This window comes from Phyllostomus discolor, chromosome 2 (assembly GCF_004126475.2).
Source record: "Phyllostomus discolor isolate MPI-MPIP mPhyDis1 chromosome 2, mPhyDis1.pri.v3, whole genome shotgun sequence".
Taxonomy (NCBI): domain Eukaryota; kingdom Metazoa; phylum Chordata; class Mammalia; order Chiroptera; family Phyllostomidae; genus Phyllostomus; species Phyllostomus discolor.
This window is the reverse complement of record NC_040904.2, coordinates 33,912,261-33,930,899: the sequence shown is the minus strand read 5'-3', so window position 1 is coordinate 33,930,899 and position 18,639 is coordinate 33,912,261. Positions and strand designations below refer to the sequence as shown.

The following is an 18,639-nucleotide window of genomic DNA, read 5'->3' as shown; positions in this document are numbered from 1 at the left end:
CTAAGGAATAGACTTTATTCAAAATACAATCTTATGCTTTCAATCCTTTTTGCTGAGTCTATTTAAAATATGTTAATGCCTTTTCAAGAGTACTGAGCAAAAATCAGACTTGAAAGGACTCACTGGACATCAAAAGCATGTTAATAATTTTCTATTGTCCTGGGAATTTTTCTAAGATGCCTGTCTGCTGTACATAAAAACTAAAAGGCCAAGTCTTCCACTGGGTCCAGGAGCAGATTATTCAGTGTAAATAGACATAGAATGAATTAATCACACAAAGGTATCAAGGACCAATATACAAATTTTTAAAAAAGGCACACGGTATTATCTGCATGTCTGACTTCAATTTATACCTTTTCTGGCCCAGTTTGTTACCTTTGTTAGTATGTATTATATGGTATGCTATCTACCATAATACTAATTTTGCTAATTTTCATTTATACCACACATTTTTCTGATTTCTTAACTATTGATCTGAATTCCTCTTTAAATTATATACATTTTTGCCCTGGCTGGTGTAGCTCAGTGGATTGAGTACAGGCTGTGAACCAAAGGGTCACTGGTTCAATCTCAATCAGGGCACATGCCTGGGTTGTGGGCCAGGTCCCCAGTGGGGGTCACATGAGAGGCAACCACACATTGATGTTTCTCTCCCTCTCTTTGTCCCTCCCTTCCCCTCTCTCAAAAAAATAGCTAAAAAATTTTTGTAAAAAAAGGAAAAAGTATATGCATTTTAACAAGTAAAAAAGATGTCCCCCATATGTTTGTTAGCACTTAAAATACTTCCTTTTATTTGTCCTAAGTATATTATTCAAATTTCAGAGGTTACTAACCAAGTTCAAATATTTAATCCCAATTAGTTTCTTAGTTCATCTGACCTTTGCTGAATAAGAAACTGCAGGTAGATTATATTAATTAGGTTTAGCTTCTGCCACTTGAAACAGAAGCTCAAGATAACAGAGGCCTATGCATGATGGAAGTGTCTTGCTCTGTCACGTTAAAAGAGTTGAGAGTTGAGAGCCCAGGAGTGTGGGGCAGCGATGTGGTAGAGTAGAAGAATATTTTTATCTCTCTACTGCATCATTCTAATTCGTGGTTGAAGATGGTTGTCAGATTTCCGTTGATCATTTTCTTTGGCAGCCAAAGAAAAGGGGGGGTGTTGATAGCTGAAGGGTGCAGAAGAGAACCCCATCCAGTGAAATCTTTTCCTATGCATTTCTACTTGGTTCAGGGAAGCTGGGAAATGTAGTCTTTCATTCTACCAATGTGCGCAGTTAAAAATCTGGGTTCTGCTAGGAATAAAGGGAGAATGGACACTGGTGTGATCAATTGGCAGGGTCTGACACAAAGATCAAGATCAGGTATTATTAGCTGTACCTATAAACCCATTATAAATGTGTGACCTTTTACAAAACTCCCACGACAGAGCAAATTAAAATTTATTTTGTTATTCTGCTGAAGTCCTACTACTGTATTTTCCTTGCAGTGAATAGGAGCTCCACAAAATGCAATGCCCTTGGCAGTTTAACGGCTATTGGTTATGGAGGAAGTCCATGACATTTGTGCTATAAAGTTTTATTGTGTGGTTCTGTGGAACTACAGTTGAGTTCTGTTGACATCCTTAATCTCAGGGCACAAGTATGCACAAAGGTGTATATTGATGCACAAAGTATGACTTGGGAGTACTGCACATTGCTTTTCTAGCTCCTTATTCTAGTTGTGAGACTTTTAATTGCTTGATGAACTGCTTACTTTCACTAGACCACTTTGCTTGGGATCAAAATAGTTAAACAGCTATTTATCCCAGATTATGTTTTTTCAGTTTAAAGAATGTTAGTTAGCCTTTCTAAACTGGGCTTCACAAGGCAACTAAGCCCTACAAGAAAATGATTTGAGAGACTATTTACTCGATTCTCCCAAGGATGGTACAAAGTTAATGGCATTTTCAATGCATAGGAGAGTCATGCATACAATGGCGGCTTTATAGTATTTTGGCTTAATTTTCTTGGGGAACCCCTGTTGAAAGGGCTTGATAGTTTCCCTGATTTAGGCATATCATTGGCCATTATGTAACCACTGACCCTTAACAAAGACAAACATGGATACATATCAGGAAGTGGTTTTCTTATTCCCATGGTATCTGATACAGCATCAAGTGACTTCTGTGTCACCCCCTTATGCATGACAGTCAACATAAGATTTCCTTTGTGGAACTCATGTGGTGTCCTCAGAAAACAATCTATTTCATTTTGCCATGTTGTCTTTTGTGTATTATGGAATGTTGCAGAAGCTTCTTACCAATTATTATAATTGTGCTCATTATAGCTGCTCTGTTAAAAACTGAGATGAATTCTCAAAGGTCGTCTTTGTTAATTGTTTGCAATGATTTACTGCAAAGCTACTATAGTTTATTGTAATAAAATTGATAAAGCCATAGCTTGAAATCAATTTTTAAATTATTGTTTTTATTCTATACTACTTCTCTCTCTCCCTCTCTCTCTCTCTCTCTCTTTTTTTTTTTTTTGTAGAAAGTAGCCACAGATGGAATTGAATATAATGCTTGTGTCCTTCTGGTTTTAGATCCGAGACACTTCCAAATTTGCTAATACTTGCTTCAGAATTAGTGCACTTACACTCAGGCTAAGTCTTTGAAGTTCTTTTATTTTCTGAAATAATTATGGGAATTTCTGTATTTTGTCACCTTCTGGGGATTCCTCCCCAGCTGGACATTGCAGGGTAGGAATGAAGCCTAGGAGGACCATCAGACGAGGACATTCCTGGCCAAGGAGAGAGCCTGTACCAGGGCGTGGAGGTGGGGAGCGTGCGGAGCATGTTCAGGGGACCCCCACAGAGCTTAAGGATTAAAAAGTGCTGAGGACCTGGTGGCACAGGATGAATCTGGACAAGTTAGGGCCATATCATGAAAGGCAAGGACTTTACAAGGTTTTCACAGCCTTTGTTTACCCAACTGAAACTTTGATCAAATAGTTTTAGGTAAAAATTCAATATGTAGAAGAGATATAAGAGGAGTGGTTTTATTTTGGGTTTTGTTTTGTGTTTGATTGTTTGTTTGTTTGTTCAACTAGACAAGGGAGGCAGTGACTCCTGGCCCTTCCTCCAGACCACCGCTGCGGCCAGTCAGTGTCGGGCCAGAAGTTGAGTAGCAAAGTAACGTGGTGAGGTGTGTCTAGAAGGATCCGTTTTAAGCCCTGCTCCACTGAGTTTCTATTTCTGTCTTATTTACTGAATTCCTGTGGGTGAAGCCATGACCATTCTGCATCTCTCTGTCCAGAATACGGACGTGACCTTCTCCCAGTAGCCTCTGGTAGAGTGTTTTGCTTGTAGTTAATGAACTCAGTGAATATTTGTTAAAATTGGACCAAAAAAATCTAACTATCTTCACTTGTTTGGAAGAGTCAGGGGGACACACTGCTATAAGCACATTTAGTTCCTCCCTCCCAACGGGACAGAGGGGAGTGATTATTAGCATAGCATAGAATATTAAAAATAATAACAACAGCCATGGTCAAACTAAAAATTGATAACATTGACTGAGGGTTTATCATGTGCCAAGCACCGTTCTTAGTACTTAATACAACATATATTAACTCATTTAACCCTCCAAACAACTCCCATTAAGGGAACACTGCTATTATATCCACTTTACAAATGAGGAATTGAAAGCACCAAGAGCCTAAGTCACTTGTCCAAGCCCCACAGACAGTAAGTGGCAGAAGGTCTAATTCAAACCCAGCCGGTCAAGATGTGCCCACCCTCCCCACAGCCCTGTAACAACGAGGGGTTGGGGAGCACTGCCAGAGCGTGGTCTTCAGATTCCGATAACAGCCCACAGGCACGGAAGATATAAGTCACCTCATTTACAGCTGATGTAACCCAAATAAAGGACAGTACTGCTAGGGTTAAACATATTTGCTTCTGGGTGACTTGAGCATAGATAGGCCTTTTTATTCATTCGTGGTTTTCTTGGGAGTCAGACGTTAGTGCAGGCTTGGGGGTGGGGAAGGTGCGCATCAGACTGGTGTTACCCGCTTCTCTAAGGGGGGCACGTGCCCCATGTAAGAGAGAGCGGGTTCGCCTCATGGTAAAGAGGAGCAGTGTAGTTATCACTCTTACCTGAGTATGTGCTTGTTTTGGCACTTCATGGCCCTCTTTCCCTGGACACATTCCCTCTGCCACATGTGTCAATGTGGATCATCTCTCTCCCCTCACAAAGTTAGTGTGAAAAGTAAATGTAGTTACTTATAAAGTGTTTGAGAACAATATGTGGAACACAGTGTCTGGTGCGTGCGGTTATTACAGTGTCTGTTGCTGACATTTTTTGCCTCTCTCCCCATGGCACCAACTCCCATAGAAGACAACAGACCATACCCCTCCAGCTACAGGGTCTTGGCAACCACTGTTTCCCTGCCAGGAAGATGGTTCTGTCCTCAATCACACCACATCATACTTCTTTCTTCTTACCCCCACTGGGGTAACTCCCAGAAGGGCTTCAGAATTCAGCTCAAACTGGGATTTCTCAGGGCTGTCTCCCATGGGCCCCCCAGTGAGATCAGCTGCTATCCCGCACGTGTTAGTAATTTTGCATGCATGTCTGTCATCCTTTGGTTTCCATCTGTGTTCCCCACTGGACTATAGTAAGTTCCATTGTGGCAGAGCTTGAATCTGTTGTGCCCATTGTTGTATTATTATATTGTTCACATTTAGCATTGTGCCTGGGATATAGTGGGCACCTAAATATTTGCTGAATGAATAGTATACAGCACACCCCGGAGCTGCCCGCGGAACGGCGTGGTAAAGTCACGAGTCCCCGCAATGCTGCAATGGAGAGATGTGGGCTTAGGCACCTCACCGACCTACTCTGCGTCTGTTTCCTTATGTCTGTAAAAACGTAGCTCGCAGGTGCGTAACTCCACCTTGAGATAATTTTAGGGGATCCGCACATGTTTAATTCCCATTTACGATATAATATGTATATTTTAACATTTAATAAACGGTGGTTTCAAAACAAGCATCAAACTGTGTGTTACATATGAACTTTGAAGGCACTGAAAAATGCCATTTCCTCAATTTGCACTGTTAGGTTACCCCATTCGAATGGAGAATGTCATTCCGTATAAAGATTTCAAAGCCGGCTCTTTAAAAGTAATTGCTACCAAAAAAGAAAAAAGAAAAAGTTGCTACCATTTGCAATTACTTATCTTAGGAAATGTAGATTTTCTCTACCCTCCAGAACCAAAACAAAACCAAGCATTAATGATGTTGAGGCTGATATGTGACTTTAAATTTCCTTCAAAAATTCTAATTTTGTATTCACTAAAACAGACTGCTTGTTGTCATTGATTATAACTAGATCAAACTTACTATGTAATCAAAATTATAAAATAAGGATTTATTGATTTAAAAAGTCTACTTGTTGATGCTATTTATTGGTATCTTGAGTTTTTATTGGAAGAATTTATCGAAATTATTATAATTTTTTTAAATCACATCCTAAAAAATGTTACCAATCCCTTCAAAATCTAATAGCCAGTGATTCTCTAACAAAGAAATGTCTTCAATTTTTGTTACATTTAGTCAACAATGAAGGTGAGAGTGACGGGCTGACACGAATGCCTGCCCAGGGCCAGCAACTGCCGTGAGAAGCAGGACAGGCGGGCAGAGCGGCAGGGACCGCAGCCAGTGCCCGCACGTCCAGAGGGAGTGGCATTTATGCATCTGTACACTGCCTGTTTCCTCCTCGAGTTCAAACTGATCAAGCCCTTGGATTATTATAAAAATTTTGTGCATAATTTTTTCCACTCCACGGGTTGTGAACAACTAAATTTTAGGCAAATTGTTTGTTAGAGAGCGCGCTAATATCAACTGTCTTATTAATTCTATCTTTAAATCCTAGCGTATTGTAGGTGCTTATAAGGTATTCCCCTGTATAATAAATATGCAACTTAAAATCCCTCCATTATCCCCTGAAATCATTCACAAGTAAATATTATTATTGTGTGCAGAGAAGCTTCTTTAATTGCAGGACCAAAGACACGTTTCTCTTCAGCCTGGATTAAAATGCCCCTACATTCTCCTTTTGTGATTAGACCTTTGGTTTTATCACCATGGGTATGACCCTTTTCCTGTCTAGGAGTTTTCAGTACAGAATTAAGAGCACTGGCTTTGAAGTGAGACAAATCTTGCTTTGTATCTTAGCTTTAACATTTAACATATGAATGAAGTAATTTTCCTCATGTGTAAAATAAGATCATTAAACGGATCTACTTCACAGAGCTGTTTTGAGTATTAACTAAAATAATATGCACACAGCCTCTAGTACATAGTGAATATTACATAAGTTTGGCTTTTGCTATATTTTGTCACGTGGCCTACAAGCATCACCTGGAGTCATCCGTTTCTTTGCATTTGAAAATCACCCCCTCAGTGTCGCAGGTTCGATTCCCAGTCAGGCCACATAGCTGGGTTGCAGGCCATGGCCCCCAGCAACCGCACATTGATGTTTCTCTCTCTCTCTCTCTCTCTCTCTCTCTCTCTCTCTCTCTCTCTCTCTCTCTCCCTCTCTCCCTCCCCTCTCTAAAAATAAATGGATAAAATCTTTAAAAAAAATAAGAAAAGAAAAGAAAATCACCCCCTCTTCACAGGGTTTGTCATCCTCCAGGAAGCCAATCCTGGTTTCTCACGTTGCCCTCTGCAAGCAGTTAGGAAGCACCACACCAATACACACTACTTTTCAAGTCTCTGCTCTGTCAATCTGCTAATGCTCCATTGGCCAAAGCAGGTCACATGGCCAACCCCAATGACAAGGAGAGGAAATGGACTTCAACTGTTCAAGAGGGAGGCTGCTAAATATTATGGCCACTTTTTTTGTTAATTACCACAAATACAAAGCAATAAATAGATTCCTATGATCTTGAGGGGAAAAAAACAATCTTCTTTATGCTGATAATAAAGCTTTGATTATGCTTAATAAGGATTTAATCATTTCTAAGCCCTGAGAGGTGACTTAGAAAGGTATTCTTATTCCCATTTATAGGTGAAAATAGGTGACATTTGAAAAGTTTAAATGCCATGCCTGAATCAGCTTGGACTAGGTTTTAAAGGCTTCTACTTGAAGTAGTGGTTCTTCCTATAGCACTAGGCTTGGCTAATGAAAAGGCTCTCTTTTTAAATTTGTGACAGTTTGGTAGCATGACTTTGTTTATAACTGTGGTCCAGTGGTCATTAGTTTCCCAGTGAGCTTGATGCTTGTGCTTGATTCTTAAGACACAGGAACAATCCCTTTACAAAATAGAAGATATGTGACTCTTATAACTTTGCAACCTAATTCTAGCCTCAGTTGTAGTGTTTGTCTTTTTTGAAAACATCATAACCTATCTCTTTCAATGAGCCATATTGTGAGAGGGTGGATTGCTTGTTGCATAGTTAAATGGGCTCATAGTAAGTGCCCCCCTTTCAATTTCACTGAATAATTTATTGTCGTCCTTGCTCTAGACAAGAAATCGGGATAAACAGTAGTTCTGAGGTCCTCAGAAATTGTATGGTCACTTATTTACAAGATTATGTAAGGCCAAGGTCAAGGTTCTATTTTAGAGCTACATAACCGTGACCCACAGTGGTTCCATCATGGTATTTGGAAACAGTGCAATGTAAACCTAAAATTCAAGTTACATTCCCACAATCCTACCCTTGTTATTTATTTATTTTTTGGTTGAAAAGATTAATCACAATGTTTATTTGTATTACAGTTTATAACTTTCACATAATTCCTTTAATTATCACAGAAGACTGGGATATATAATAATACTATTACAAAATCTCTTTCTCATTATGGATGAGAAAACTTGGCTCCAAAAGGTAGAGTACTTTCCTGAGATCACACGGCCACAAATGAGTGGAGCCCAAACTGAATGTGTCACCCCGCCCACCACCACTTGTTGGTAGGCGGGGTGACACCCATGTACATGATTTCTGACTCAATGTACATGATTTCTTCATTGTCATATCTCCTCAGTTTACCTTTCCAAAGTAATGGAGAACGTGCTGACTTCACTCCAATCTCCAATACTGTTTATTTTGGGTTTAGTTAGATACTGAATTATACTGTTATTTAATGGTTTCACAAGTTTTTATTTTTTTAATGATATGGTAAGCTTTTCCTAAGCACTCCCTTCTCCCCTCGACCCTCACCTCTGATTCTCCCCCATCATTCACTGTCCTGTTGGGACCTAGGAGGCAGGCACCAAACACTTGTAGGACCAGACTGGCTGCTCACTAGGAATGACGGGAGCTGTCAGGCAGAGTTGGACAGTGACTGGTGTTTTACTGCCTCCTGTACTGGCCTCTTTAATCGAAGCAGCTGTCAAGGCCAGGCTGCCCACAGTAACTCTCAGGTTTGTTTTTGCCCCTTCTATTTATGCTTCCCTAAAGTACATCTGCTCACATCCTACTATCATCCACAATTATTAGGCCCCATGTGGTGAGTTTAAAATAGCTCATATGCACCATAGTAAGACATTTGAGGCATATTACAGGGACCTTCCCACAAGCTGAGGTCTGTGAAGGTCATCATCTCCTGAGGCCTGTGGTGAAGGTGTAGGCAGCTTTTGATAGCTGCAGGGAAGAATTCCTTGGTCAGCAGAAAGCCATCCCTTCCCCCAGTCATTATCCCAACCCCTCACTCCCCTCCACTGTGAGGGCCGCGTGCTTTACCTTGGCTCAGCATGCCAATCATGCATTCTATTTTGAGGTTACCTAGTCTTCAACTTTGTGAGGCCACGTGATGTGCAACCCACTCAATTTTCCTAGGTTTGCACATCTCCATTGTTTTTTACTGAACTTAGTTTCGTGTGGTTAGGAAATGTCAGCATTTCAGCACTCTCCTCATCTTCTTCTTACCAGTTCCTTTCAAGCTTCGCTAACACTGCTGTGCATGGTTGGGTTCTTTGTAGGTGTTCATTCTTCTATTCTCATTTAATTGCAGACACTTTGCTGGGTGCTGGGGATATTATAGAAAGCGAAAGATTCCTGTGTTTAGAGTTGTTACGGACTGGTAGGGAAGAGGTACTTAAATGATTAGACAGCTAAATGGGGGTTGCAGTTCTGGTAGGTGCTACAGTGGGAGAGACACATGATGATCCACTGGGCTCCCCTCAAATCAAGCAGGTCAGAGAGCTTGCTGGGGAAGGGACTTTGGAACTGGGATCTGAAGGCAGAAGAAAACTTATGATTCATGTAGAAGAGAGTCAAGTAAATGGGAAGTTATGACACAACTGACCCATCCCTGCAACTAATACCAGCAAATATGGCCCATGTGTCAAGAGCAGTAAGGGATGGACAAGTATAGTGGCAAGGGCATGGGGGGTTGACATTGCCTGAGAGAATTAGGGAGAATGCCTCTGAACAGTATCCGTTAAATTCAATAAAAAATGGTGAGTAGAAATTGTATGGAGAAGAGGAAGCAAACAAAGACATCCCATGAGAGACTGCAGAATGGCCCAATAATGTAGAGAAGCAGGAGGGAGGCCGAGCGGCTGGAAGGGGCAAAGGGACAGGCAGAGACACACTTTGAGTGGTCTTTCAGGCCATGGAAACATCTTATACTTATGCATAATCGTTCCTACTGCTGCATCTAAAACCTTTTCCCTGGGATAAAGATTTTTTTCCCACCAACTTCAGATGGGAACTTCAGATGCTACTCAGGGTGGTAGTCTATGGCCAACTTCAGATGCTACTCAGGGTGGTAGTCTATGGCCATAGACTTTTTCCACCAACTTCAAAAATAAAATACTATTTTAAAGTCCAACTGATGTGAACATATGAAAATGAAATTACAGGAGAACACAACTCTCTCCACGAATGATGCCTGGCTGGGGCAGGGGTGGGGGCTGTCTAAAAATGACTTGAGTTGGTGGACTCCAAGTTGAAGCTCAGAACAAATGAAAACTGAAGGAGGACACTTAGGAGAGTTGTGTCTTTTCACACTGGTGGCACTGACACGTTTCCCCTTTCCCTTCATGTTGAGTTTCCGGACGGTGAGCTGGGTACTCCTGCTTTGTGAACTTCCTCAGATCCAGGGAACTTACCCTCACTCCCTTTCTCATGTGACTTTCATCATCTGTAGTCAGGTACTTCAGTCAAAGTCAGCTTCAAAGAATGTGAACTTAAATTTTAAATTTTAAATATGGGTCTCTATTTTTTTCACTTTCCTTAATCTTTTCTATACCAGACAGGATCAGTAATAGGTATTTGATGGACATAGTTCCCAGAGGCCTAAAGTGAATTTTATCTCAATAGCCTACTTTGGCTCTTTACCAGGTGAAGGAATGAGGTGTTTTGTTTTATTTTTCCCTCCAGCAAACCCGCTATACCTATTTGCTATACAAACACAAGACCCTTTGGATTCCCAATATGTTTGTTGTCTTGCAAATTTTTCCTTTGCAGTCAAGAAAAAAAGTCAAGTTATACAATTAATATGCTTGCCTATCACCACAGAAGGAAAAAAACAAAGAATTTATTGTATGGTTGATTCAGATGGTGACGAAGAAATAGAATTCTACTAAGGCATGGATTATCATGACCGAGTATTTATTATTCTAATACAGGATGAAGAGGAAGAAATCAAGCAAGAAATTAACATGTTGAAAAAATATTCTCATCATCGGAATATTGCTACATATTATGGTGCTTTTATTAAAAAGAACCCACCCGGCATGGATGACCAACTTTGGGTATGTAGTGCTCTCCAAACTTACTTTTCTTACATGAAGAACAAGCAGCACTAAATGGTCCATTTCCCTGTCCTCATGACTAACTTTGATTAAGGAACTCCTTAGAAACCCTTAGCCACATGATTTCTATAATTTTGTGTTTTCAGGGGTTTCTCCCATTTTCTTGACTACCTCTCTGTATTCTTAGTATCTCTGCCTTCTGTCTCTTAATGTGGACCATCCTTAAAACCAGTTGTTGTTCTCTGTTTTGTTCCCATTAATAACTACTTATATTGAGTTTTTATTATACTTCAGGCATCATGCTATTTTTTCTGGGTTATATCATTTATTCTGGCTCTTTGAAGAATAAATGATTCTCATTTTGGGGGTGATACAACCACGGTTAACAGAGAGGATAAGCAAATTGTCTCAATGTCTAACTAGAGATGGTGGAGCTGGGATCCAAGCAAGCTCTACATAAGTGCTTCTGTTATCTATCACTGATGCATGGATGACTGAAATTTTAATTCTAATTCTATGAGTAAAACACTAAGACAGTGTGTGATACCATGTAGGAACTCTCAAAGGTTGCTTTCTTTTTCTACTGCCCCTTCTCCACTCAGATATGTGCCCTAGTCCTGTATTTTTGACAGTCTAAGACACGACGCTAATTGAGTATCCCACCAATAGTATGTTCAGCGTGTCTGACAGCAGAACCACTACTCCTATCCCTGTCCTGCCCAGCATAGATTGCTCTTCTTCTCACTTTCCTGATTTCCACCATTGGAAGGTTTATTCACTTTGTTCTGTGGGAAGGCTGTAACGCTGTCTTGGTTTGACCTTCTTCTGTCAATTTTATAACCACCCATTACTATAGGCCCATTGATTCAGTGACAGCCTGGATTCTGGAGCTGCTTGATTTCTTTCTCTCTCTCTCTCTCTCTCACACACACACACACACACACCCCCCTCTGTTCATCTCATATGATGCTCTTATATTAATAGCTACAAACACACCCTTTTAACTATTTATCATCTTGCTCATTTTCCAGAAGTCTTAATATGTGTCACAAAATTCACTGAATTATCCAGTGCTTACTATATATCAAATTATTTATTAAACTATGTATATCCAGTTACCACTATTTCATAGATAACTTGCCATAGAACTCAATCTTGGATGGAAGTTACTCCTTTAATGCATAAGACACTTAGAGTCCAGGTGAGGAGCCGAACAGACAGTGAACACAAATGGTGATTAAAAAGATGTAATAATGTTTGTTGGCTCAGAAAAACAAGATTTCCATGTCATTTGATATTAAATAGTATAATCTTTGGAAATGGAAAGATCTGCTGGGAATTCCACCCCCCCCATAAGACTTATCTCTAAATTCAAAATAAAAAATGTATTTTGGGATAAGTAAATTCACTGTATGATCACATTGATTTTACATATTTTTATGTGATTTATAAGAGTTATAGGAAGATTTTAACTGTGGCCTCTTAAGTGTGTATTAGCTATAAATGTGACAATTAAAATGTAGAAATCATAAAAGAAATGTGACTCTGTAATACTAAAGAGAGCTATATAAAATTTTTATTGTAAAATAATAATAAACAAAGGAAAAATGCAAATAGCCAATTTAGGGAAAATATTCATTTAATCTGCCATAACAAAGAATTTAGTAACTTAAAGGTGAAGAGTTTTTATAAATCCATAGGAAAAATGCCCTGGCTAGCCTAGCTCAGTAGATTGGGTGTGGGCTGTGAACCAGGCATCGCAGGTTCGATTCCCAGTCAGGGCACTTGCCTAGGTTGCAGGCTATGACCCCCAGCAACCGCACATTGATGTTTCTCTTTCTCTCTCTCTCTCTCTCTCTCTCCCCCCCTCCCTTCCTTCCCTCTCTAAAAATAAATAAATAAAATCTTTTTAAAAATTGTATTAGTCAAGTGACTTGCACAAAAAAAAAACTTCAAAGAAAAAAAATCCATAAGAAAAATATGAAATTACTAATAGACTGAGTTAAGAACAAGGCAATAATTAATATAAGAAGTATCAATTACCAGTTAAGATGTTTTTAAATGTAATCTTACTAAAAATATAAATGCAAAAGTAGATGGGAATTAGATACTACTTCTTACCGAGTAGAATGGCAGAGCTTTTTTGTGTTTAAATGACATGCCCAGAACAGATATGCACAGCCCCACTTGTGGAAATGAGCTTCATTCAAAAGCAATTGAAATATATACAGACATACACACAGAGAGATACACTGTATATATCTCCCAAAGAAAGTACTTTTACTTTAAAATGACCTAGTAATAAATATTTGTGCAACTACTGAAAGATGTATGTAGATGGGAACCAATAGGGAATTGCTTAAGTAAATTCATTAAGGGATGCTATTCAGCCAGTTAAAATGATGTAGACTTGAATGAGCATTAACAATGATAGTGGGATTTTAAAAGCTATTTATAGAGGCTATGATTAGATATTATGTTCCCATTTTGGTTAAAAAAGAAAGGGAAAGTGGTCTAGAATAATATTCACCAGTGGTGTTGAAGATATTTGTATCTCAGCAGTAATTTCAGTAATTGACTTTCTAAAACATTTTTCTTTGTCATGTCTGCATTTTTATCCCCTAAACTTTCTTTTAAATTCTAAAATCAGAGCCACTGCTGCTGTTCCTTCTTTTTTTGTTGCCTTTAATTGAGCTCTCTTTGCTCCTCATGCAGACAGCGCTCTGAGGATGAGGAGCACGCCTTTTGCATCTCAGTGTGCCCTCAGTGCCAGGAAGTGTGGGGCAGGCAATGCTGACAAAATAGTTGTTTTGTGAACGAAAGTAATATTATTGGTACAGACTTGGTTATTATTATTACTATTATTATTGATATAAATCTGAATGCTACAGGTACTTTTGGAAGTTCAAAATATCCTACAGGTTCAAGAGGGTATGATGAGATGGCACAAGCCTGAAGAGCCATCGATGACAGGTGGAGATTGATAGATATTTTAATGTTGTCTGTTGAAAAGGTTTTTGTTTGGTCGGGACTACAGTTCCAAATTAAAAGAAAGCATTGAACTGAGCTATGCCAGTGGAGCATAGCCACTGGCATAGCTCAGTGGATAGAGCGCAGGCTGCGAACCAAAGTGTCGCAGGTTCGATTCCCAGTCAGGGTACTTGCCTGGGTTGCAGGCCATGACCCCCAGCAACCGCACATTGATGTTTCTTTCTCTCTCTATCTCCCTCCCTTTCCTCTCTAAATAAATAAATAAAATCTTTAAAAAAAAAAAAAAGAAAGCATTGACAGAGCTTTGGAATCAAGTTCCAGCTTATCACCTGAGGTATTATAAGTATTTCTAGATGAGTCACACCTAATTGTTTACATTATTTCTTTTGTGAGGTGGGCCAGATAAGATAGTTGGTTTTCTCTTTGGGTTGAATTCTTATTTAAAGTGTGGGTACTGTTTACAAATTCAGTTGAGGTAAGAGAATGATCAAGCAGGCTTGACTTGTTTTCTTAATGCTGAGATTTTCGAAGCTGGAAAGCAAATTAGTTGTCATTTATTTCGGTGGGTCCCAGTCAAGTTCATTGACTTTCCCGGGATCTCAAAGCTTATTAATGGAGGGATGCAGCACCAGAATGCAGGCATCCTACATCATGAAGATGTAGCTTGGCCTGAAGTTCTGTGAAAGGCAATAAACTTTTCTCTCTTTTTTTAGTGAACAAAATCTGCATTCCCTTTCAGATGGTACTGGGGGCAAGCAGGAAGCCTGTTTGCTTCTGCAGGGCTCAAAGAGGAGGTTTTGTACTCTGGAAACGAGTTGTTGCCTGCCATTTCTCACTTTAGCCAGTTGGTTATCAGGAACCAAGAGCCTACAAGTGTATGTGTTCATTTAATCATTCTCCATTCATTCATCCAACAAATATATATGTATATCAAATACTTGAGAGCTGCAAGGCATTCTTCTAGGCACTTAGAATAAATTACTGAGCCCTGACTTTCATGCAGCTTTATCTTCTTGAAACAGACCACAAACAATAAGTTTTATGTTCATGAAAACTATAGAGACTGCTGAAAGCTAAACCTTCCTGGAAGAGCGGGGAAACGTTAACGGGAATGCAGATAAGGGTTGCAGTGATGGGTACAGTGGCCACGTGAGCCCTGTGGAATATGTGAGAGATGAGACCTGAGGCCTGATCATGCAGCGCCTTGCAGGCTGTTGGAAAGACATCTACTTTTTCTCTGAGTGAGGTAGTGTTGGTGGGGTGGGAGGGCATTGGAGGGTTTCCGAAGGTGGAGGGATGGCATTTGATCCACAGATTGAAGGGGTCCCCCTGGTGGCTGGGTTGAGACTAACATGAATGGGGGCTAGAGTAGAAGCAGTAAGTCCAGTTAGAAGACTGTTTTAGCAATCCCCTTCCTGAGGTTGGCAAAGAGGCTTCGGAAAGTAATGATTACTTCCAAAACCAGGTCACATGGAGAGAAACCCTTCCTTCGCTTTTCATTTTCCTACCTGTAATTAAATGCAGGGGGCAAAATATGGCTATTATAGACCCCACATTCTGCTTGGAAGACAGAAGGCCTAGCATTCGTCAGATTTGTGCCTGTGCACAGGATTGTTCTGACCATCCCCACTAGCTTCTATGTCCCTGGAGGTAAAAACACAAAGCTATGAAATGCCTCATGAGGGCGAGAGTATCACTTCTTTTTTCTATTTACACGTCTTCTATTTGATGACAAACTAAGGGGGCACTTGGAAAAGTAAAGGCTAAGAGAAACATAATAATTGGAAAATTAATAGCAGATTACAATATCAGTGGGAACTTGGTTATAGAATATAATAGTGTATACTTATTCCAAGGCCTCAGACTCACTCAGTTTGGGCCATTTTGTGTTGATAATAACAATGGCAGGTAATATTTATCACCTACTTATCATGTGCCAAGTACTACATTTGTTTGCACTGTCATATTATTTCACTAGATCTTTACAACCATTCTACAAATTAGATATTATCATGCCCTCCACTTTACAGATGAGGAAACTAGGCTCAGAGAAGTTGAGAAATTTGCCCTCGGTCTCAGAGCCAGTGTGATGACGCTAACCCCTTGCTGCCTGATGCTGGAATTAAACCCCTGAACCTTCCTTTTCATTGTAAAAAAAATAGTTTCCACATCAAATTTGATGTTCCAAATAGGATCGAAGCTCTGTGTTTAAATAAGTTCATTTTGACTTCACTTTTCATCTCCATTCATCAGTTTCCCCCACTTTCGAAGAGGATAGCAAGATCTGTTAGCTGCTCATAAGACTGGTGTGAAGTCTAGGAAACACTCTTTGAAAAGTATGTTAAACCTTTTGGGACTGTTTTAGCAAATAATTGCAAAGGTCACGGATAGTTGACTCTTTGGCCTAATGGCTTTCTGTTAGAATTACATTGGTATAAAATATTACTATGGGCTTTATAGAGACATAGCCTGAACAGCCAAGAGAACAGCGCTTTCTAACGTGTTTCCCCAGTGTTCAGACTACAAAAGTATTTCCCAGCCCCTTTTGCCACTGTGGCTGGAAGACAGACGTCCGCACATCAGCCACCAGCCAATAGATGTGCCGTTTCAGGTGTCTGATTGAATTATAATCATTGCGAATTCTATCAGTCTTGTGGAGATAAACTCTTGTTTAGCACCAGCTCTTTGTGGAAATACAGCTACTTCTGATAATGGCCAAGTAATTCTCCCTTATCAACTGCTTGGGGCCCGGTCCGGAAATCAAAAAAGAGAGCTCTTTCAATAAAGATTCTGATCTCTCGGAAACAAGGCCCGCTCTGACACGTGGCGTTGCGGTCTCCTTCTGCCGCCTCTCAGGGAGGCTCACCATGTTGCTGCAGGCCATAGAGACCCATGAATGAGTGAGAAGCACTTGTCTACTAAACAAAATTTCTAATTTCTCTAAAATTAGAAAGGGAAATCACATGTAATTTGTTGTCTCTTTTGATACCACCACAGGGCTAGAATATGCCATAAAAGGAAATAGATTTCTGATTAGCTTTCGAAATGTAGGCTGGTTGAGTAACATAGATTGTTGTCCTGAAATGACTGGATCAGCCTGTCACTAGGTTGTCACAGTGTAGCCTTGCAGAGCTGAGAGGGGAAAAAATTACGCCGTGTGCATTTTAGGCACAAACTTTCTAGCAGGTGGCTGGAACCTGGCAGGGAAGCTAGAGACCTGGATTCAGACCTGGCATTTGGGTCTCTGCTGTTGAATTCCTTCCTTATAAAAATGGTCATTTTGGACCAGGTCTGGGTTTTCACACCGGTGGTGTGGAGGCTAGATGCTGTCCAAGTACATGTGCTTTGCTTGGTTTGCATAAGGGGATGGTGTTATAATTATACTAAATTGAGAAAAAAGTGGAGTGGTTTCACATAGAATTCTGTTTTTTTAAAAAGGTTTTGAAAAATCAGATGGTCTTTTAACAAATCAGAAATATTGGGCCTGAAATCCCAACCAGCAGCAGTGTGTTCGAGCAGTAGAGCAGCTGTTAGAGGGACACGCCGACCCCAGTGTGCACCAGGGGCCTTGTCACTCCCTGTGCTGCCCCGTGCATCCTCAGCTTCATGCATTCTCGTTACTTGTCCATGCCCGTGAAGGTCACCTGGGAGTGAGGAACCGAGGTGAACTAAGACGGATGTCCTCCAACCACCAATGAGGATAACTTTCTAGAATCTGCAGTGATGGCCACTGCCACCAAACCCAAGTCTACTGTAGTTTGGATTACATTGCTGTAGCATCTCGGCTTAGCAAAAATCATGTCCACTAATATTTTGGTTGTTTTAAGATTTAAATGTCAAGTGTGGTGGATACCACCTTTAAAAATTCAACCACCGTTTACTGAGTCTTTTGAACAGTTATTATTAAAATTTCTGTTTTCCCTGCCTCAGAAATGAGGCTTTCTTGGGGGGAGAGGTTAATCAGTGTCTATTACTTTTATAATGAAAGAATGCTTTTCCTTCATATATAGAAGCTAGGGCACTTGTCTGGAGAAGTGATTGAATCTTACTGTTGGTGAGCTGCACATTTTAAAAGGCTGAACTTGGTCAATGTAGAGATGCCTAAAATAATTGATTATAACAGTCCCCTAGCCTCAGAGCTGCCCCACTGCGCGACCTAGAGAGAGAAAATGTAAGTCACTTAGATATAAACACAGAGTCAAAGCTATACTTAATTTAATGCTTTGCCATCGGGCTTGAATGCAGCTTTTATAGAGCCATTTTTATGAATTAATGGGTGATTTTGTGACAAGAATGTGAAAATGATTTCTTCTTTTATTCTAATGAATTTCACTGGGACTGTGCTTAAAATGCTTTTCACCACAGCTAAAGGAAGACCTTATATATACCCAAAGTTACTCTGCTAATGGCCTATACAAACCTCTTGTTGATTTCCTACATTAATTTTGAGTCCAATTCTGTGTTCCAATTTACCTGTGTTTCTCAAAATCCTCAACTACCAAGTTGCTTAGTCCTGAGTCCTCTAAGGCTAGTAATTTTCTTCTTTTCCTATTTTAAACTCATCTGAAAACTTGCTCTATTATTTCTACCTCAAAGTCTTCTATTTGAGTGTAACATTTTGAGAACCTAAGTTGTAAACTTCTTACAGCCTCAGGTTACTTTCTGTCATTGAGTCAGTGGGCCAAATGGGCTCATAATAATATGCTAACAGGAAAATTCTCTAGAACATCGTGCATGCTTACTGAGAAGTTTAGCACCGGATACCAAATACAAGATGGAACTATAGCTTCTCTCAGTCCTTGAACGCTGCCATGCTGCTTCTGAGACGGGCAGCTCCTTAGACGTGGGTGACTAGAGAGCAATTCCTTTGGGCAGGCTTCTTGTTACTAAAAATACCAGT

The 18,639-nt window shown here is 40.0% G+C and overlaps 1 protein-coding gene across 5 annotated transcripts in view; it reads left to right on the top strand.

Annotated features, from left to right (window-relative positions):
* Positions 1-18,639, top strand: part of TNIK (TRAF2 and NCK interacting kinase) — a 349,252-nt gene that overhangs the window by 191,667 nt on the left and 138,946 nt on the right. For all 5 annotated transcript variants that reach the window (XM_036017691.1, XM_028505308.2, XM_036017690.1 and 2 more), the window contains exon 4: positions 10,623-10,748. In XM_036017691.1, coding sequence (XP_035873584.1) covers positions 10,623-10,748 — 126 coding nt within the window. The remainder of the gene's footprint in view (positions 1-10,622; positions 10,749-18,639) is intronic.